Source organism: Erpetoichthys calabaricus, chromosome 15, assembly GCF_900747795.2.
Source record: "Erpetoichthys calabaricus chromosome 15, fErpCal1.3, whole genome shotgun sequence".
In the NCBI taxonomy this organism is placed as follows: domain Eukaryota; kingdom Metazoa; phylum Chordata; class Cladistia; order Polypteriformes; family Polypteridae; genus Erpetoichthys; species Erpetoichthys calabaricus.
Window position 1 is genome coordinate 51481412 of NC_041408.2, and position 18761 is coordinate 51500172.

Consider the following 18761-nt stretch of genomic DNA (forward strand, 5'->3'; position numbering starts at 1 on the left):
TGCTGATGTCTGTGAATTGCAGACTTAAAGCAGCCATTGCATGTGAGGATATGTGACAAAGAACTAAATATGACTACGGCTTTAATGGACCCGCCATTGCTGTGTCATAAACATTATGGTGTTCTGAAATGGGGGGACCCTATAGAAGAAGTGTTGTCATTACTACATGGTGTGACTGAAATGTCTGTAAATCCCCTTAAATGAAAGCCTGCAGTGTGCACTTTAATCTCGGTGTCTGAATTATTTGATTTGTGATTTTTAACTGTGGAGCAAAGGGGGTAATCAAGGAAAAATGTCTTTGTCCCAAACATTATGGAGGGCACTGTAATGCTTTTAAGATTAGAGTGGCATGTTGATGATCACAAACATTTTGCAGATTCCCCTTCTGTTACAGTTTGTTTCTTAACATCCTTTTCATCTTTTTCCAAGCCTGCATTTTTCTGGAGGAGGATCTTCATAATTGAAACACTTTCTTCCAAACTTTTCATAGTTTATAACTTGGTGTTTCTTCACGAGGTCTTAATATTTGCTTCTTTCTTACAGGAATGTTTATGGCGAGTCAGATATATCGACCTCCAGTCGACAAGTGGACGCCATAGTAGACTGTAAGCATCCGCTGGCCTTTTCCAAGGAAGACTTTCTGAAGCTGATGATGCCTGACAGCCTACTTGTGGATGAAAGCAACAGAAAGGTTAGCTGTTTTCATGTTTCTATGTGCAAGGAGCAGCAACGCTGAAACACAAAGACATGTTCTAAAGTAGTTTTACAAGGTCAGCAGCGGTGTAGAAAGGAAGGAAATGAAAACGCTTTTTTGAAGAACACCTGATACCGTTACGAAAAATAATTTAGCACAATTTCTATTTTGAACATGAAAATACAGTTGTGAAAAGTAAATACGCCCCATGATTTTATTATGTCTTTTTTAACATATGTAGACATATCAAGATTTGATATTCGTTTAAACAGTATCTATAGAAGATATTTGCCATTTCCAGCTGTATAAAAAGTAAGCCCACTCTAAACTCTTAAAGCGGGTATTGTCCATTCAAGTCGGCATTTCCTATAACAGTCTACCAATCTCTGGAATTCTTTCAGTGTTCAATGTCTGAGAGGTGTCTTACATACACTTCTCATTTTAAACTCCCCATCTGCATGTCCGTGAGATTCACAATCGAGTGCTGAGTTAGCCATTCCAGAATCCTCTGTTTCTTTCTTTTTCAGGCATTTTGTGTTGGATTTACTTGTATGTTAAGGGTCATTGTCTTGTTACAATGTAGGTTCCTCCCTGTGTTGATAGCACTTTGAGTACTGAGAAAAGTGCTATATAAATGTAATGAATTATTATTATTGTTATTATTATTATTATTACAAAGTTCACTTCCATCTGAGCGTCAATCTTCTCACAGATGGTCTCACATTATTCTTGGTAGAATGAAGAATAGCTACAGAATTCTTTGATGGTGATCAGTCCAGGCCTTAATGTAGCAGAACGGCCCCAAACCGTAGCATTTCCACCACCATGCTTTATTATTGTTATCACATTCTTCTGGTCTAATAGTCTGGTTTTTCACCAATATGGCACTGTGATCAAATAACTCTGTCTTTTCCTCGTCTGTCCAGAACACATTGTTTCAGAAGTCCAGGTCTTTGCCTAGGTGTTCAATAACAATTCTGTAATGTGCAAATCATCCACAATGTAGCCAACTCTGAGACTCTGTTGCCAACACCACAGCCCTGGTTTCAGCATTCATCATTTTATCCATCCGTACCATGATCACAATACCTTGTATATTAACACTAGTGTTGTCTCACAGAATCAGGGCAGAAATATTCAAGTGTGACAAGAGTGCAAAATAGTTTTGGCCTCGCAAATCAAGTGAAGTTTCTTGTCATGTGTTCATAATACAATGAAGTCCATGTTTGCATGTCTCCTGAGTCACTTGACAAAAATGTAATCTAAAACAAGTATACCTAGCAGATAACATATGTGTACACATATATGTATGAATATTTTCATATACTGTATGTATGAGAAAGCCCCCACATATGATAAACCATTTGGCTCATTTTTGGCACCATAGACTCGAAAAGCCATCATTTGTAGACCATTTTTGGACCACATCTTGTGCAGGGAATTACATCCTTATGATGAAGAAGGGTAAACCAGTAGGTGTCTTTAGGAAAAATGATCAGAAGGACTTGAAGTTGTGCATGCCACATCGATCAACCCCAGGGGTTCACCCCCTAATGGGATATGAGCAGTAAAAGTTTTTCTCATTTTCACAAAACTTTCAAAAAATGGGGATCAGCGATATAGGCAATATGAAGTGTCATTTCATGCTATTTCAAGGTTGTTGATCATGGCTATGATCATTATTTTGATATGTGATTCTTTTACCGGTGGTCCTCACCCAAATATCAGACATTAGTTTGTGGGGTATCATTTTAAACGATTTCAAGGTTGGTGATTATGAATATTCTTTGTCCTAGCAGCTATCCCGTGTTGGCACAGGGTCCGCTGGTTGGCACACACATTTCTACTTAGCACGGTGGAGAGCATCCTTGGGGTCTACGTCGGCATGCTTCACTTACTAGGGATCTAGGCCTCTATTGATCACTGTCAGAGGGTGAAAATTTACAAACGTTAATTTCCCATCGGGATTAATAAAGTATCTATCTATCTATCTATCTATCTATCTACAATTCTAATATACTTTTATTAATCCGTGAGGGGAAATTGTCTTGTTGTATGAACTTTGGAGGTCAGAGCATGGGGTCAGCCATTGTACAGCACCCCTGGAGCAATTTTCGGATTAAAGGGTCCACCGGAGTAGGATCCCTTCTGGCAGTAATAGGATTTGAACCGACAATCTTCTAGATGCCAGTGTAGATCCTTCACCTCAAAGCCACCACAATTGAGAATATTTAATTTTTTAAATTAAATTGCATATTTTAATATTAATAATATTTCATCTTTTTGCCTATCATGTATTTTTACCTCATGAAGTCAATCATTATGGTTCTTATAAACATCCCAAATGAGGACGGCATGCACTAACTGACTTTTTTTTCTGCCATTGTGTATTCTTTGACCAAGTTTCTGGCTGGCCTGTAATTCCTCATGGGCCATTGTGGAGAGGAGGGTTTTAAAACTGATTATGTGCGCTGTGTAATTCAGATTTGTTCCTTTAAGTTTTTAACTTCTTGGCTTTCCTGGTTTTCTTTTACCTTTTCAAATTTATTATCATTCAGGAAGGGCTGTGAGACACAGTCACACAATGGACTTATTTTTAGCTGCAGGATTATGCTTACTATTTAAAACTTTACTGATTTCTGTACTTTTTGATGCACGTCCGGAAAGGAAGTGTCAACTGTAACTATTGTATGCAAAGAATGACCTGCAGGAATGGGGATTACATCATTTTGGAACACTAAACGGGAAGCGCCATGTTAGCACTTGACAGTGGAGTTCATAATTTGATGACTTATACTGGCATTGGTCGCATCCTAACCTAACTTGGCACTATAAAGTTCATGATTTTGGACTGTGCATTGGCTCGGTGCTGCCGTTTGTATATGTGTGTGCCCTCTCGTGGTGTCCCATCCTCTCAAGGCTTGTTAGCTACCTTCAAACCCTGAGGTTGTGGGTTCAAATCCTGCCACTGACACTGGGTGACTGTGAGCAAGTCACTTGACCTGCCTGTGCTCCAAAAGGAAGAAAAAAAGAAATGTAATCTCAAAAGTTGTAAGATGCTTTGGATAAAAGCATCTGCCACATAAACAAATGTATCTGCCAGTGCTCAGCTGGCCAGGTGTGCATGATGTGGCCCTGGACTTGACTGGAGTCCCCTTTAGAGTTGGTTCATCACCAGCAACCCTAAACAGAAGTAAAGGAGTCTGAGAATGTTAGCTTGTGTTACCTATCAGATTTATTTTTATACAACCAATGCAGTAGTCGCACCCCAACAAGTGACACTCACACTGGACAACATGTTTCATCAAAAGTTTAGCTTCCTAAAAAACTTCAGGGAATAATCATAGGCAGCTTCAAGCTGAAGAGAAACATAATTTCATTTTTGTTGTATCACATAGGAATTCTGAGTAACATTCAACTGACTTTGTTTGAATTTAGTGTGTTTAATCCCTTAATGATGCAGACATGTTGCATTAGTTCAGTTCAGCTGAAAACATCTTACTGCTGATTGGTGCTTCTTGTTTCAGTGTTCAACAATAGTTGTCCAGTTGTAGCGGGGCCACATAGTTAGTGTTAAATGTCAGTTCTGAGTGCGTCTCGTTTCATTGTCCCGTTTACTGTTTGTATGTGTATCAGTTAATGCCGTCCCCAAGGAGACCACAGCCACAAACCTGGAAAACACCTGTCCTTAATTAATCAATCACAGCCGTCACAGGACTATTTAAGCCAGCAGGAGGAGAAGGAAGGAGAGAGGAGAGAAGGAGATTTTTTTTCACATTCACGACCACAAGCCATCTGTACCTGTTATTTTCCACATCGCGCATTTCCATCCAGTTTGTTTTTCCATCCGCCGGACTTGCTTCAAGGACCTCATCACGAGAGACCCCAGGGTCAGTGTTAATCATCCACCACACACCGAGGATTCACGGTGAGGCTGCTCCATTGTTTCCGGGGAAAATCAAACGACTCATTTTCACTAATTCAGTCAACCGCATCCAGGACAGTTTCTTTATTACCGGACTCACGTTCACATTCATTTCCATATATCATTCAATTCTTGTTATTCGTGTTGTGTGTTGATATGTTACAGGGGCAAGGGAGGGTTTTTGTTGTATTTATATTTGGGGGTGTCTTGTTGTTGCTGGGGTGGAGGGATATTTATATTTATATGTTTTCTATTTTTTGCATGTCTTATTTCATTTAATACATTTAATCCGTTTAATTTTACATCCTGCTTTTGTGTATTTATCTTTTCACCGTCGATTGTGGGGGAAAAGTTTAATTGGTTAGAAGTACGGCTTGATAGTTAGATTCTTTCTCAGTCAATCATCCAGGCCACTGGTCTTGGAGGTGTAGCTGCCGGCTGGGTAAAGGGGTCGGCCGTTACACAGTATTCATAGATTCCACTTGCTCTCCATCACTGAATTGTCCAGGTGAAAGCTTGCACCATGTTTGTCACCGACTAAACCAAGATTAACGGTGAAGAAGTCCAAGTGTGTGTGCAAAAGACTATTCTTCAGCACAATGTCCTACTTCATGGGTTTACATGTGTTGTGGCAATGTGGCAAAGAAAAAGATGAAGGCTGACAGAGATCAGCTGATGTCACCAGAAAGTGCTCCACTCACAGCGTTCAGAGACAGACTCTGTACAGCCAACTAACGGAATTCTCCTATTAGCTAATCCTGCAAGGCAATGGCATCTGAGCCAGATGTTGTGGGGTTACCACAGTGCAAATCTATGAACTGAGATACTTAATGGTGCCAGTCTACGGTCAATCACTTGGTGGCAAGGATGGGATTTCTACCGTAGATGGATGGAGTATAGTGGCATTGCTGCGCAGAAAATGTATGGACTGACAGAGAGAAATCGGCGGACGTTACCAGGAATCGCTCTGGTTGCAATGTTCAGAACCCGCCTTTACGGCTGACTGATGGAGTTGTGCTATTAGCTCAGGCTGCAAGGAGATGGCATCTAAGCCAGATGTTGCGTTGTAACTGACCACTTTAAGTTTGCCACACTGCAAATCTGCGAACTGAGATGGTTTGTGGTGCGAGTCCAGAGCCAATCATTTGGTGACGAGGATGGGATTTGCATTGTTGACAGATGACCCTCTCTGTGCAGCTTGCTAAAGGAGATTTCTTATTACCTCACACTGCAAGGAGACGGCATCCGAAACACATGTAACGAATATGCAACTGACCACCATCAGTTTACCACAATGCAAATCTTCAAACTGAGATGTGTTGTGGTGTGAGTCCACAACCAATCACTTGGTGAAGAGGATGGGATTTGCACTATAGACAGTTGACAGTCTCTGTGGGGCTAGATAATGCAGTTCTCCTATTAGCTCACACTGCAAAATGGCGGTGTCCGAGTCAGATGTTACGAGTTTGCAGCTGACCACCATCAGTTTACCACAGTGCAAATCTGCAAATTGAAGTGGCTTGTGGGATGTATGTATCAACCCACGACAGAACAGCCTGCTTAAAAATATGTTATCAACCAGTTGGATGTGTAGTTTGGTGCTGTCTAGTCAACAAGAAAATTCTCAACAACATCCGTGAATGGCTTCTGTGTGATTTCCTCCAGTCCCTCCAGCAGATCTTCAAATCGCCTGTCATTGTTGATGTGTCTGATCTGTGGTCCAACAAAAATACCCTTCTAAATCTTGGCATCAGTTATTTGTGGAAACATCTGTCTCAAATATTGAAATCCTTCACCTTCCTTATTCATCACTTTCACAAAATTTTTCAACCGTGCCAAAAGAGGAGGCAAAAATAATTTTGTTGGGTTGACAAGTGGCTTATGTGCCACACTTTTTTGCCCTTATTACGTGTCCTGTTCTTTTTAATGTAATGAGACTCTTTCTAGCACGGCGGGTCCATTTGCTGTACTGTTTCTATCCGAGCCGCATTCCTAGAAGCACTGCAACTGCTGTTAGATCACCACAGATGTTCCCTTTGTTGTTATTCTACTATATGTTTACTTACAATATAAGAGAAAATCACAAAAATAGGTGACTGTAATAAAATGGTTCCTGATCATTTTTTTTTGTGATAAGCATGCCAAAAAGTGTTCATGAAACAAAATGTTTGCTGTCCAGAGTAATTAATTTAGTTTCAAATATGTCTGTGGGTGGCATGGTGCTGCCATTGTTAGTTCTACTGTCATTCAACCCCAAAGACTTGCGTTCAAATGGCAGCACACCAGCTGTCTGTGTGGACTTTTTACCTGCGTCTGAGCTCTGTGCAGATTCCTCACCATTTACTCTGCAGGAAGTTTGTCCAAAAAGTCTTTGGTTCCTGAAAACAATATAGGCCCTGAGCCAGTTGTGGTCCCGTAACTTTATTCATGTGTTGCATTCCTACCTCACCACAGGAACTGTGACCTACAGTTAGGTCCATAAATATTTGGACAGAGACAACTTTTTTCTAATTTGGTACTGTACATTATCACAATGAATTTTAAATGAAACAGCTCAGATGCATTTGAAGTGCAGACTTTCAGCTTTAATTCAGTGGGGTGAACAAAACGATTGCATAAAAATGTGAGGCAACTAAAGCATTTTTTTAACACAATCCCTTCATTTCAGGGGCTCAAAAGTAATTGGACAATTGACTCAAAGGCTGTTTCATGGGCAGGTGTGGGCAAGTCCGTCGTTATGTTATTATCAATTAAGCAGATAAAAGGCCTGGAGTTGATTTGAGGTGTGGTGCTTGCATGTGGAAGATTTTGTTGTGAACAGACAATATGCGGTCAAAGGAGCTATCCTTAAGCTGCGAAAACAGAAAAAAACCCATCGAGAAATTGCTACAATATTACGAGTGGCAAAATCTACAGTTTGGTACATCCTGAGAAAGAAAGCAAGCACTGGTGAACTCAGCAACGCAAAAAGACCTGGACGTCCACAGAAGACAACAGTGGTGGATGATCGCAGAATCATTTCCATGGTAAAGAGAAACCCCTTCACAACAGCCAATCAAGTGAACAACACTCTCCAGGGGGTAGGCATATCGATATCCAAGTCTACCATAAAGAGAAGACTGCGTGAAAGTAAATACAGAGGGTGCACTGCAAGGTGCAAGCCACTCATAAGCCTCAAGAATAGAAAGGCTAGATTGGACTTTGCTAAAGAACATCTAAAAAAGCCAGCACAGTTCTGGAAAAACATTCTTTGGACAGATGAAACCAAGATCAACCTCTACCAGAATGATGGCAAGAAAAAAGTATGGAGAAGGCGTGGAACAGCTCATTATCCAAAGCATAGCACATCATCTGTAAAACACGGTGGAGGCAGTGTGATGGCTTGGACGTGCATGGCTGCCAGTGGCACTGGGACACTAGTGTTTATTGATGATGTGACACAGGACAGAAGCAGCTGAATGAATTCTGAGGTGTTCAGAGACATACTGTCTGCTCAAATCCAGCTAAATGCAGTCAAATTGATTGGGCGGTGTTTCATGATACAGATGGACAATGACCCAAAACATACAGCCAAAGCAACCCAGGAGTTTATTAAAGCAAAGAAGTGGAAAATTCTTGAATGGCCAAGTCAGTCACCTGATCTTAACCCAATTGAGCATGCATTTCACTGGTTGAAGACTAAACTTCAGACAGAAAGGCCCACAAACAAACAGCAACTGAAAGCCACTGCAGTAAAGGCCTGGCAGAGCATTAAAAAGGAGGAAACCCAGCATCTGGTGATGTCCAGGAGTTCAAGACTTCAGGCTGTCATTACCAGCAAAGGGTTTTCAACCAAGTATTAGAAATGAACATTTTATTTCCAGTTATTTAATTTGTCCAGTTACTTTTGAGCCCCTTAAATGAAGGGATTGTGTTAAAAAAATGCTTTAGTTGCCTCACATTTTTATGCAATCGTTTTGTTCACCCCACTGAATTAAAGCTGAAAGTCTACACTTCAACTGCATCTGAGTTGTTTCATTTAAAATTCATTGTGGTAATGTACAGAACCAAAATTAGAAAAAAGTTGTCTCTGTCCAAATATTTATGGACCTAACTGTATATGCAAAATATGCATAAGTGCAAAGATGAGTGATGTGGGGCATGACCGAGAGTTCACGAGGGACCCCTCTACCTTATTGCATAAAGTGATTGTGACATCATGGGGGATTTTATTGCTTTGATGTGGTGCTTGGAATGGCACACCATCGAGGCTGCCATGAAGAGCGAAGCAGTGCGAAGTGAGGTAACACTCCAAATTCCAAACTACTAACAGATTTATAAGATGGCGCCAGTGCTTATGGTCCGCCAATCAGCACAATTCATCGCCTGAGCCTTATCCGTAGTAGTTCCTGGTTAAACGAAAAGTACATACCTTGAAGTAGGAGCTAAAAAATAAAAAATACCAGGAACTACAAATGGCCAGAGTTCTTGTGGTGGGAATGCTTCTAATGTTCTTGAGTTTCTAAAAAGTCCCCTGTTCTGGAAAAAGGTTCCTGTGGTGGGAAAGCAGCTCATGTGAGCATTTGGTCAACTGGACACGTGTTCATGATCAGGCTGTTCAGTGGACTGGTGTTCCTGCCTTGTGCCTGGTCCTGACAGGAGGGGCTCTGACACCCCATGACTCCAGTTTAGATTAAGCAGATTGAAAACTAGTTGAGGGCTTCACCTGAGAATACCAGAATATCTCATTTTTAAATTTGCATAAAAATGAAGTCCATACTCAGTCAGGAAGAAAAAATCGAGAACATGTTAAACATTAAAAAAAAAAAAAAAATAGGGGAGAAAATTTGCATTTTAAAATTGTTAAATATGTTAATTGTTTACTCTGCTTTAATTCTCCCTTTTAATAAATTATGTAATAAAAAGATTGGTTTATCAACAGATATTTAATTGGTTTTACCGCAGGTGATTTTCTAATTGTGATTCACGTGCTTGAAACAACATGAGCTGTACTTTTATTTTATTTTACAGTTATAACCTGCTGTGGAAGATTTTCCACACAAAGAGAGACGGATCTTGTCTGAAGTATTTATTGCTTTGCCATTCAAATAGCGGCACACTTCTCGTCTCTTAAATCGACACAGAATGGCGTGATATTAGCATGTCGTCATTTTAAATTAAAGTCAAATGAAGCAGTTCTCGCACGGCATCAATGCAGGCTGCCAGGCTTGGGTAACCTCGTTCCATCCCAGCAGCCTCTCCTGCCATAAGGTCAGAACACATTCGTTTAGGACGGCAAGAGTTATAAAAATTGTTATATTGTGATAATTACTGAAGATAAGCTCTTCAAGACACTGAGAACATTAATAAAGTGGGCAGCGTTCCTTTTCAATCACTGATGGAAGTGTGCCAGAGCCAGCTGTGTGTGTGCAAATGTTCCTTCAGGCTTGGTCAGCCTACAAATGTGCCAGTGTATACCTCATTTACATAATATTAGTGAATCGGGTAGGGGACCGCTTGTGATTACCAGTCGTATAGGTGAACTCGGTACCGCCAGTCTGCAACGTGCCCCGACAAGAACAAACTGGTTTGTCTTAAGTCGCAGTGGCGACTCTTTGTATGTGACAGCTGACAACTAGTCGATAAGAGAAATGACTTGCACAAAATTCAGTTTGCAGCAAAAGTTAGGTTTTGCTTAGGTAGGTGAATCTTAACCTTTGCTTCCAGTGATATCCGTGCCATTCATGGTAATTAGAAAGGCATTTACTTCTGGTCCGGAAGCGTTTTCACACATTAATTCTGCATCTGTACCTGTACCCCTACATCTGGAGCCAAAGCATCCCTTGCCTGAAACACGGCCACTGGCTTCTTACTTTCAGGAGGACATCCAGACTTGGTAATGTGCTGTTCAGTTACCGTTCTGTCTGCACACTGGCAAATGAACTTCACAGCAAAAACTGGGAGATGCATGTTTAAAAAAAAAAAAAAAACACAAAATAAAGAAAATGTAAAGAGAAATGAAACCGAAGCCCAATACAAGAGGCAGTTGGGGTTGAGAGAACAAGAGCGAGTCAAAGCTAAAAGTACAAATGTGGAAATATTTCAGAGATTTGGTTATCCGCAGGTCAGATAAGGTCATATTTGCACTCATTGCTGTCCTTTTATCCCATTGCGTCGATTACACATGAATCCCGACCTTGGAGGCTACACCCCTAGAAGCGGACCTAACGACGGAAATAAACACTTGACGGCCTTCAAGGACCCAAAATCCTACCAAATCATTTCCACAGAAAACACACGTCAACGTCCTCATTAATAACTCCTTTACTCACAAGCAAAACTGAAATCTAGACATTTGCAGGTCTCTTGAGTAGATGACATCTATGGCCACTTGGAAATCGTGTTTTTGAAGTCCCGGACAGAAAGATTGGAAAATGCTTCTTCTTTATCTATCAGATGTCACCAGTAGCTTCTGTTTATTTCCACAGTGCCCTAGGATGTTAAGGAAAGGCGGTGAGAGATGCTGAATGGCTATGAAACAAGCAGAACTGAATGACAAACAATAACAATATATCCCAGTTGCTGGCCAGAACTAAATGAAAGACATTGACTGGGAAGGATGGACGGACGGTACATAAAAATGTTAGATTAATGCGATGAAAGAAAAAACAAAGCACATGCCTTACAATAACTGACTCCAGAAGAGCATTTTAATGGAAATGTCTTTTTATCTTCTGGTTACTCTCTTTAGCACGGACTATTTATGGATGCCACTGTGGCACAATGTCCAACAATTCTGCATGCACATTTTTCAGTAACTGTAACTGATGTCACACTGGCCTCACTTAGCATCATGGGGCACCAGGGAAGAAAAAAGTTTGTCTAAGCTGGCCTGTGATAAGTGGTCTGTGGCATTGGGCAGGGTTTAAAGAAGTAATCTCGTCCAGGGAGGTGTGGGCTCCAATCTGTCGCGGGTGTGCGTGAACATGCTTCACTCCGGGGCTGGTTGGGGTGCCTGGCTGATCGCTAAAACCGAGCGTCAGTCAAGGGCCTCATTCACACCTTGGAGGTGGCGACGTATCACACCCGTGCCAATCAGGCCAGATTAAAGGAGCCTGCACAGGACGAGAGAGATGGAATGATGGAGACAGCACTAACATGAGAAACCAGCGTGCATTAGGGCAGAATTAGGCAGCCGGGCAAAGAGCCACCAGGAGGAGTGCAGGGCCAACACTTGGGGTCTGAAAAACCGCTCCAACTGAGCAGTTTTGGAGTAGCTGAAGTGGCCCAATGCTCGTTACTGCTGGATCTAAAGTGGGCAAGCCGGGGGGACTTTGTCTTTTAGAAAGAGGCACCAGGACTTGCACATTTTAAAAGGACAGTTTCCAGCTTTGACTTTTAACCTTGTTTTAACAGATTATTTGTTTGGGACTTTTAACCTTCACATCTAACATCGATTTTTATGGATTATTTAGTTATTTTCACTTTTGAATAACTTTTATTAAAAGCACTTGACACTTTTTACACCTACCCCTTGCTGTGTGTGTGTCATCATTTGCTCAGCTCATCTTGGTTCATGACTACCAATGGTTTTGGCTTCAAGAGTCTCCCAGATGGAGCATGGAGCCGACCTGCTTGACAAAAACTTCAGGGAAAAAAATTCATCAAACCAAACAAATGTGCTGCAAAAACACTCAAATTTTTCGGTCAAATTTTGTCCGTTCACACTACTGCTCAGTAATATTTTTGATTAGGTTGATAGCCTGCTACTAGCATTGAACAAGAGGGCGCCCCCTGCTGGGAATTTGGGAAGCCTTACTAGCCAGGGCAAACTGGGTAGCAGGATTCGAGGCTTATGGGAGTGCAGATTGGGTCTGTTAAGAAGCACGAGGCCCATAATGGTCTGTTGTTTGCAGTAATCAATGGTTAGCGGCAGATTGGCTGGTGCCTGTCCTTCCAGCTTTTCAAGTAAACTCCTGCTTTCATAAGTTGTAGCCCACAGAAGTCGTCCTGTATGCCAGATACCCTTTGCATTTTTGTTCTTGAAAAAACGAGGCACTGCTTTCAATTGGCATGTTTGCTGTGTGGCTGTTTTTACTGGCAACTGAGGACTTTGTGTCATCTCTTAGTTGGCATTGTGGCTGATGTCACTCCTTAAACCTCTGCTTTTAAATTACAGTAAGAGTCTTTAGCAAAATGACACAGATATTTGCCTCATACGAGGACATCCCGTTTAAAGAGTTGTCCGTTGAACAAAACAAAAAATAGGTCAGAGTGGCATAATCCTGGTAATGGCGGATACTTTAATCCTTTTAGGAAGAATTTGACTCGTCTTTGACAATTTATTGTTCTGATTTCTGTTGTCTTGCATAAGCATCTCGCCTGCTCCCATTAAGCTGAAGATAATGTGGGTTATGTAGGCATGACATATTTAAAGCCAGCCAGCCAGCCAGCACCTGCTGCGCATTGTTGCATTTGCAAAATATTTATAGGTCTTGTTTGATCCTTTAATACAGTGCTGTTGCTGTGAAAACAACGAGCCGTATCATGCACTGTAATTTGTATTCCATTTCCAGTGCCTGAAATATCAATGTAGCCAATCAAATCATGCCACCCTCATGCACCGGGCATGCCAATGGTTATATTTTCTAAACATTCAATTGTAAAAAAAAAAATGTTTGAATATTTTTGCTGGAAATTTCCCAAAGTGAAAATGAAACCCTGCTGCACTTTCAGAATAATATTGGAAAGGAATGTCCTGCAGGCGGCTTGATCTTTATCACACTTCATCCAAGATCACCGTCGCCGGTGATGGACTGAATCTAATCATTTGGAAGTAAAGCATAGTCAAACTAAAAAAAGAAATAAAAAGGAGTTTGTTCAGCATAACCAAATGGAAAAAGGGGGCTGGGGTTTGGTGGGGTGGCTAACATCAGCGTGTGCACGGTCATGGCTTCTATTGCAAAACTGTAATTCTGTCTTCTTGATTTGCAGGCCTCTTTTTGTCACATTTCTTTTGTGGAGGCTTTGAGGCTAGCAATCTGAAGGTTGCCGGTTCGAATTCTGTAAATGCCAGAAGTGACTCTACTCCCTTGGGCCCTTGAGCAAGGCCCTTAACCTGCCATTGCTCTGTCCTGGGTGTGACATTAATCTGCATCCAGCCCTTCAACCTGCAGGGAAAATTTGAGGATTGGTGGCAGGATTGGCACTCCAGCCACCATTGAAAACCTCCCACTGGCGCTGAGGTGTCACCTGCTGCATTAGGGTCCCAATATATATGTGTATGTATGCATATGTATGTGTGTGTGTGTGTGTGTGTGTGTGTGTGTGTGTATGTATATAAATATGTCTATCTCTATATATCTCTAGAGATCTAGATATACTATAGACATAGACCAATAATTACATTTCATGGCTTGTTAGTGCTTTAACTCTGCTATGTCAAGTCATTCTCATATCCTAGGTTTTTTTTCCATTCTAAGCATATCATCCAAATACTTTTGAAGTGTAAAATGGATGGGTAATTCTCAGTCTTTCACTTTTTTCTCTTCTCTTTCCTGCCAAGTATTTAATTAAACCAAATAGTGCGCGATAAATACACACAGGTGTAAAGGGTAACAAGCAAAATGGAGAACTGCTGGTTTCTTTTGTCATTTGCATCTTATTGCTAATAAGGAGCAATTAAAAACCGAGAATGCAGCTGTTTAGACTTAAATAAGCAATAAGGGTTCAAAATCTTAATGAGGGAGATAACTAAAATGAAGCAGAAGTGTTACTAGAGCAATAAGTGCTTCTTATTAAGTAATTGGGTTGGAACAAAAACCTGCAGCCACTGTGGCCCTCCAGGAATGACTTTGCCCACCCCGCTATAGAGATATCTCTAGATCTATACAGTATATCTATATATATATATATATATATATATATATATATATATATATCTATATCTGTGTGTGTATGTATATGTGTATATGTATAATTGTTTTTAATTTTTACAAGGTGATCATTGGTTGCGTTTTTATATTTGGTGTATTGAAGTGTCTTTGTGTAACTCTGTTCTGCACTCTCTTCTTCACACTTCTGCCCTTTTCTTTCCTACTGCATATTTTTTCTGCTAAAATGTCTTTCGATGCAATGTCAACATTTTGAAAATGATCCTGCATGTGAATAATTTCAGTTCCTTGAAAACTTTTTTTTTTTCTCTCCATTTCTCTAGCTATCTGTTGGAGAGAACCTTTCACCGAGGAGGTCACTGTACCGCACCCTGTCTGACGAGAGCATATGCAGCAACAGAAAAGGTTCCTCCTATGCCAGCTCCCGGAGTTCGATACTCGATCAGGCTCTGCCAAACGACATTTTGTTTAGCACTACGCCACCTTACCATAGCACTCTGCCACCTCGAATGTCCGTTAACTCGTGCCCATCAAACTTGAGAAGTAAGTGTTCATGTAATATTTCTTGAGAGAGAAAATATGTTCTTAAGTGTTTAAATGATAGAAAATTACTTGTACAATACCAATCTGTCACGATTATCGAATTGATAAAATGAGAATAAGATGCACACGACGGTTGTGTGTCCCTGATGGCTTAAACTTAGTGTTTTCCCACTGGATTTATGCTGCAGATGGAAATCCTCTGCAGGTGCCTCAGTGTTTGATCAGTATTCAAGGAGCTGGTGTAGAGGTGGTCCACTCCTACAAGTACTTGGGGGTCCACATCAATGACAGATTGGACTGGACTCGTAACACAGAGGAACTATAGAAGAAGGAGCAGAGCAGACTGTTTTCTTAGGACACGGCCTTCCTTTAACGTTGGTTCTTCTATAACTCTGTGAAGGGCCAGTGCAGTTTTCTACGCTGGGGTTTGCAGGGCTGGTAACATCACTTCAAGCGAGACCCACCGAATGACCAAGCCAATTTAAATCAGCAGGCTCAGTTATAGGACACACTCTGGAGTCTCTGGGTGTCATGGCAAAGGAGAGAATTAAAACAAAACTGAGAGCCATTATGAACAATGCTGCACATCCTCTCTGTGATGCACCAATACAGAGGACTTTTAGCTAACAAATTACTCGGCAGAAGTGGCTCAAGAAACACAATGGGGACTCCTTTATACCAACAGGAATATGTCTGCATAGCGTCTCATTGAGGCTGGGGCTGCCCTTCTGTCAGCTCTTAGCAGGCTAGCCATTCTCATCCGACCTCTGTTATCAACAAGGCCTGTCTGTCAACAGAACTGCTGCACACTGAATGTTTTTTGTTATTCACTCCATTTCAAGTAAACTCTCGAGACTGTCGTGCATGAAAATCTCAGGAGGTCAGCAGTTACAGAAACACTCCAACAATCATGCCACAGTCAAAGTCACTGAGATCACATTTCTCCCCATTCTGGTGTTTTGATGTGAACATTAACTGAAGCTCCTGACCTACATCAGAAGGATTTTATGCCTTGTGCTGGTGCCACATGATTGGCTGAGTAGATAATTGCATGGATACGCAGCTCAGCAGATGTTCTTCATTTCCTCAGTGAGTGTATCTATCACCTCAACATTCTGTGACCCGTACCTGTATTTTCTCTAAAAATGACAATGATTTGTGTTCTTGGCGGATTTCATAGTCGCTGTAGATGGATATCTACCAGTAAAGTCTCTAAGAGGATAGTGGTCTACTCCAGACCCCCACCCTGATGTTTTGAAAGCATATGGCTTGGGTTCAGCTTGTAAGCCATTAATTTTCAGCATAGTCCACCTGCATAGATATCTTTTAATTATAACTTGATTTTGATGACATACTGTAGGTCACAAGGTACCAGGCCAGGCAAACCTATCTGGAGCTGAGCTTTAAACTGTAACCTGCTTCTCTGCATGACATCATTATCATTATCAAAGGCACAAGGGTCACAGTGTGGCCCTTGGACAACAGTACTGTGGCCGGCTTGCATTGGTTTGTGTTTAAACACCTCAGTACTTTGGGCTGTAAGCTGACCGAGCTGGTAAGCGGGTTTTGTAGCTTACTTTTATTTTAGACATTTGGCTGCATACCAATCGGTAATGTGTTATGATTTGCTTGAAAGCATACTCGTGCTGCTTTGGAATGCATTTTATAGTGCTGTACATTAACTTTGTATGCTTGAAAAAGAAATGCTAGAATCACTTTAATATTTTAGAGACTCCTTGTTTAGAATTTGTGTTCTTTTTTGCAGTTAAAACTAGAGAGAGATATGTAAGGCACTCTATAAACTGATAGATAGAGAGAGAAATGGAAAGGCACTATATAAAAAGTGATAGAATGAATGAGTGAAAAGGCACTCTATAAACTGATAGATAGATAGAAAAGGCACTATATAAAAAGTGATAGAATGAATGAGTGAACTTGTCCCCAATAGAAAATGTCACTTTCTATACAGTAGAAGCTCAGTAAATAACTAATAAATATTTATATAGGTATACATCTATCTATAATATACATACATACATGAATGACTATAAAGGAAGTGAATGAAATGTCTGACTTGGCGGTCACAGTGAGGCATTATGCAGTTGTATTGTTATTGATATAAAGGAGCCCCCATAGTGTTTCCTGACACACTTCTTCTTAATACAGTGATCCCCCGCCTATCGCGGAAGTTCCGTTCCAGACCCACCCGCGATAGGTGAAAATCCGCGCTATACAAAGACCACATTTTTTTTATTGTTTAAGCCTTAAAATACCCCTCCCACACACTTTAAACACATGTAAACTTATTAAAACACACTTTGTAAACACATATGATATGTGGATGTCGGGCTAAGGATATGAGTAACATCTCTCTACTATAAAACATTTTAACGTCACGCAAGACAAGGCAGTGAGACAGAAGGACAGCTGCTATACAGGCTTTTAAATGAACCATCTGACAAGCAGAACAAGCATCTTGGCAGAAGCAGCACAAAGCCAGTACAAAGTCCACTTCTCCTTAGCGTGCATTCAGCTCCCCACTTCACAGCACAAAGTGGCAGGAGCATAGCAAGCCTGCTGTGGGGTTGGGATTTGAGCGAATCGATCAAGACCAGATCATCTTGGACAGACACTTTAATAATAATAATAATAATAATAATTCATTACTTTAATGACACACCCTACTTACAATTTTAAACAAGTTCACTGACATCTAACCTAGCAGTTGTTGGAATGCTTTTGGAGAGAAGCAGAACAAGCAGCTTGCCAGCAGCAGCTGCAGAAACCCAGCAGATGATCCGAGCACTTCTTCTTAGTGTGCGTTCAGCCATCACCCCCCACCCTCCTCTTCTTCCTCCTCCTTCAGAACGCGCAGAGCAACAAGCAGAACAGGCATCTTGGTAGAAGCAGCACAAAGCCAGTAGCTGATCTGTCCATTTCTGCTTAGCGTGCATTCAGCTCCCCCCTTCACAAAGCGAGCGGCAGAGACGCAAAGTGGCAAAAAGACAGCTGCTGTACAGGCTTTTAAGTGATTGACGCAAAGCACAACAAACACAACACAAAGCTGGCCAGCAGCAGCAACAAGACAGCAGCTGAACTGATCGTATCTCTTTAGCATGCGTTCAGAGCCCCCCCTTCACAATGCGAGCAGCATTATAAGTGCCGCGAAAAAGAAATTTAACCACGCCCGGGGCAGGAAATAAAGGACAAATATTGTTTTTACAAAAGTTTTAAAGTAAAAATGAAAATAATGCATATGTAACAATTCCCATGAAAATAACCATCTCGTTAAATTGTTTATCTGGTAAACCTAACCCGGGGGTGGGCGAGCAGGGGGCAGAGCCCCCTAGTAATAATAATAATATTAATTAATCTGCAATGTAGCGGGGGCGCAATAGCTGAACCACGATATAGCAGGGGATTACTGTAATTCATTAGCTGAAAGTGCTCAGTGTTGTTGTTTCATGTGCAACATTGTTCATAATGGCTCTGTTTTGTCTTCATTCTCTCCTTTGCTACGACCTTCAGGGGGTCCAGAGTGTGTCCCTTAACTGAGCTTGCCCTTTTAATTAGCTTGTTGACTTGGTAGGCCTCTCTTGAAGTGATGTTACCAGCCCAGCCCACCACAGCGTGTGGCCATCACAGAGTTGTTGAAGATGTGAAGGATGTCACTTCCCACAATAAAGGAATGCAGTCTCCTAAGGAAGAGGAGTCTGCTCTGCCCTTT

The 18761-nt window shown here is 41.2% G+C and overlaps 1 protein-coding gene across 1 annotated transcript in view; it reads left to right on the plus strand.

Annotated features, from left to right (window-relative positions):
* Positions 1-18761, plus strand: part of LOC114665665 (signal-induced proliferation-associated 1-like protein 2) — a 310605-nt gene that overhangs the window by 268782 nt on the left and 23062 nt on the right. Inside the window, 2 exon segments of the mRNA XM_051919363.1 lie at positions 544-691; positions 14815-15034. Coding sequence (XP_051775323.1) covers positions 544-691; positions 14815-15034 — 368 coding nt within the window.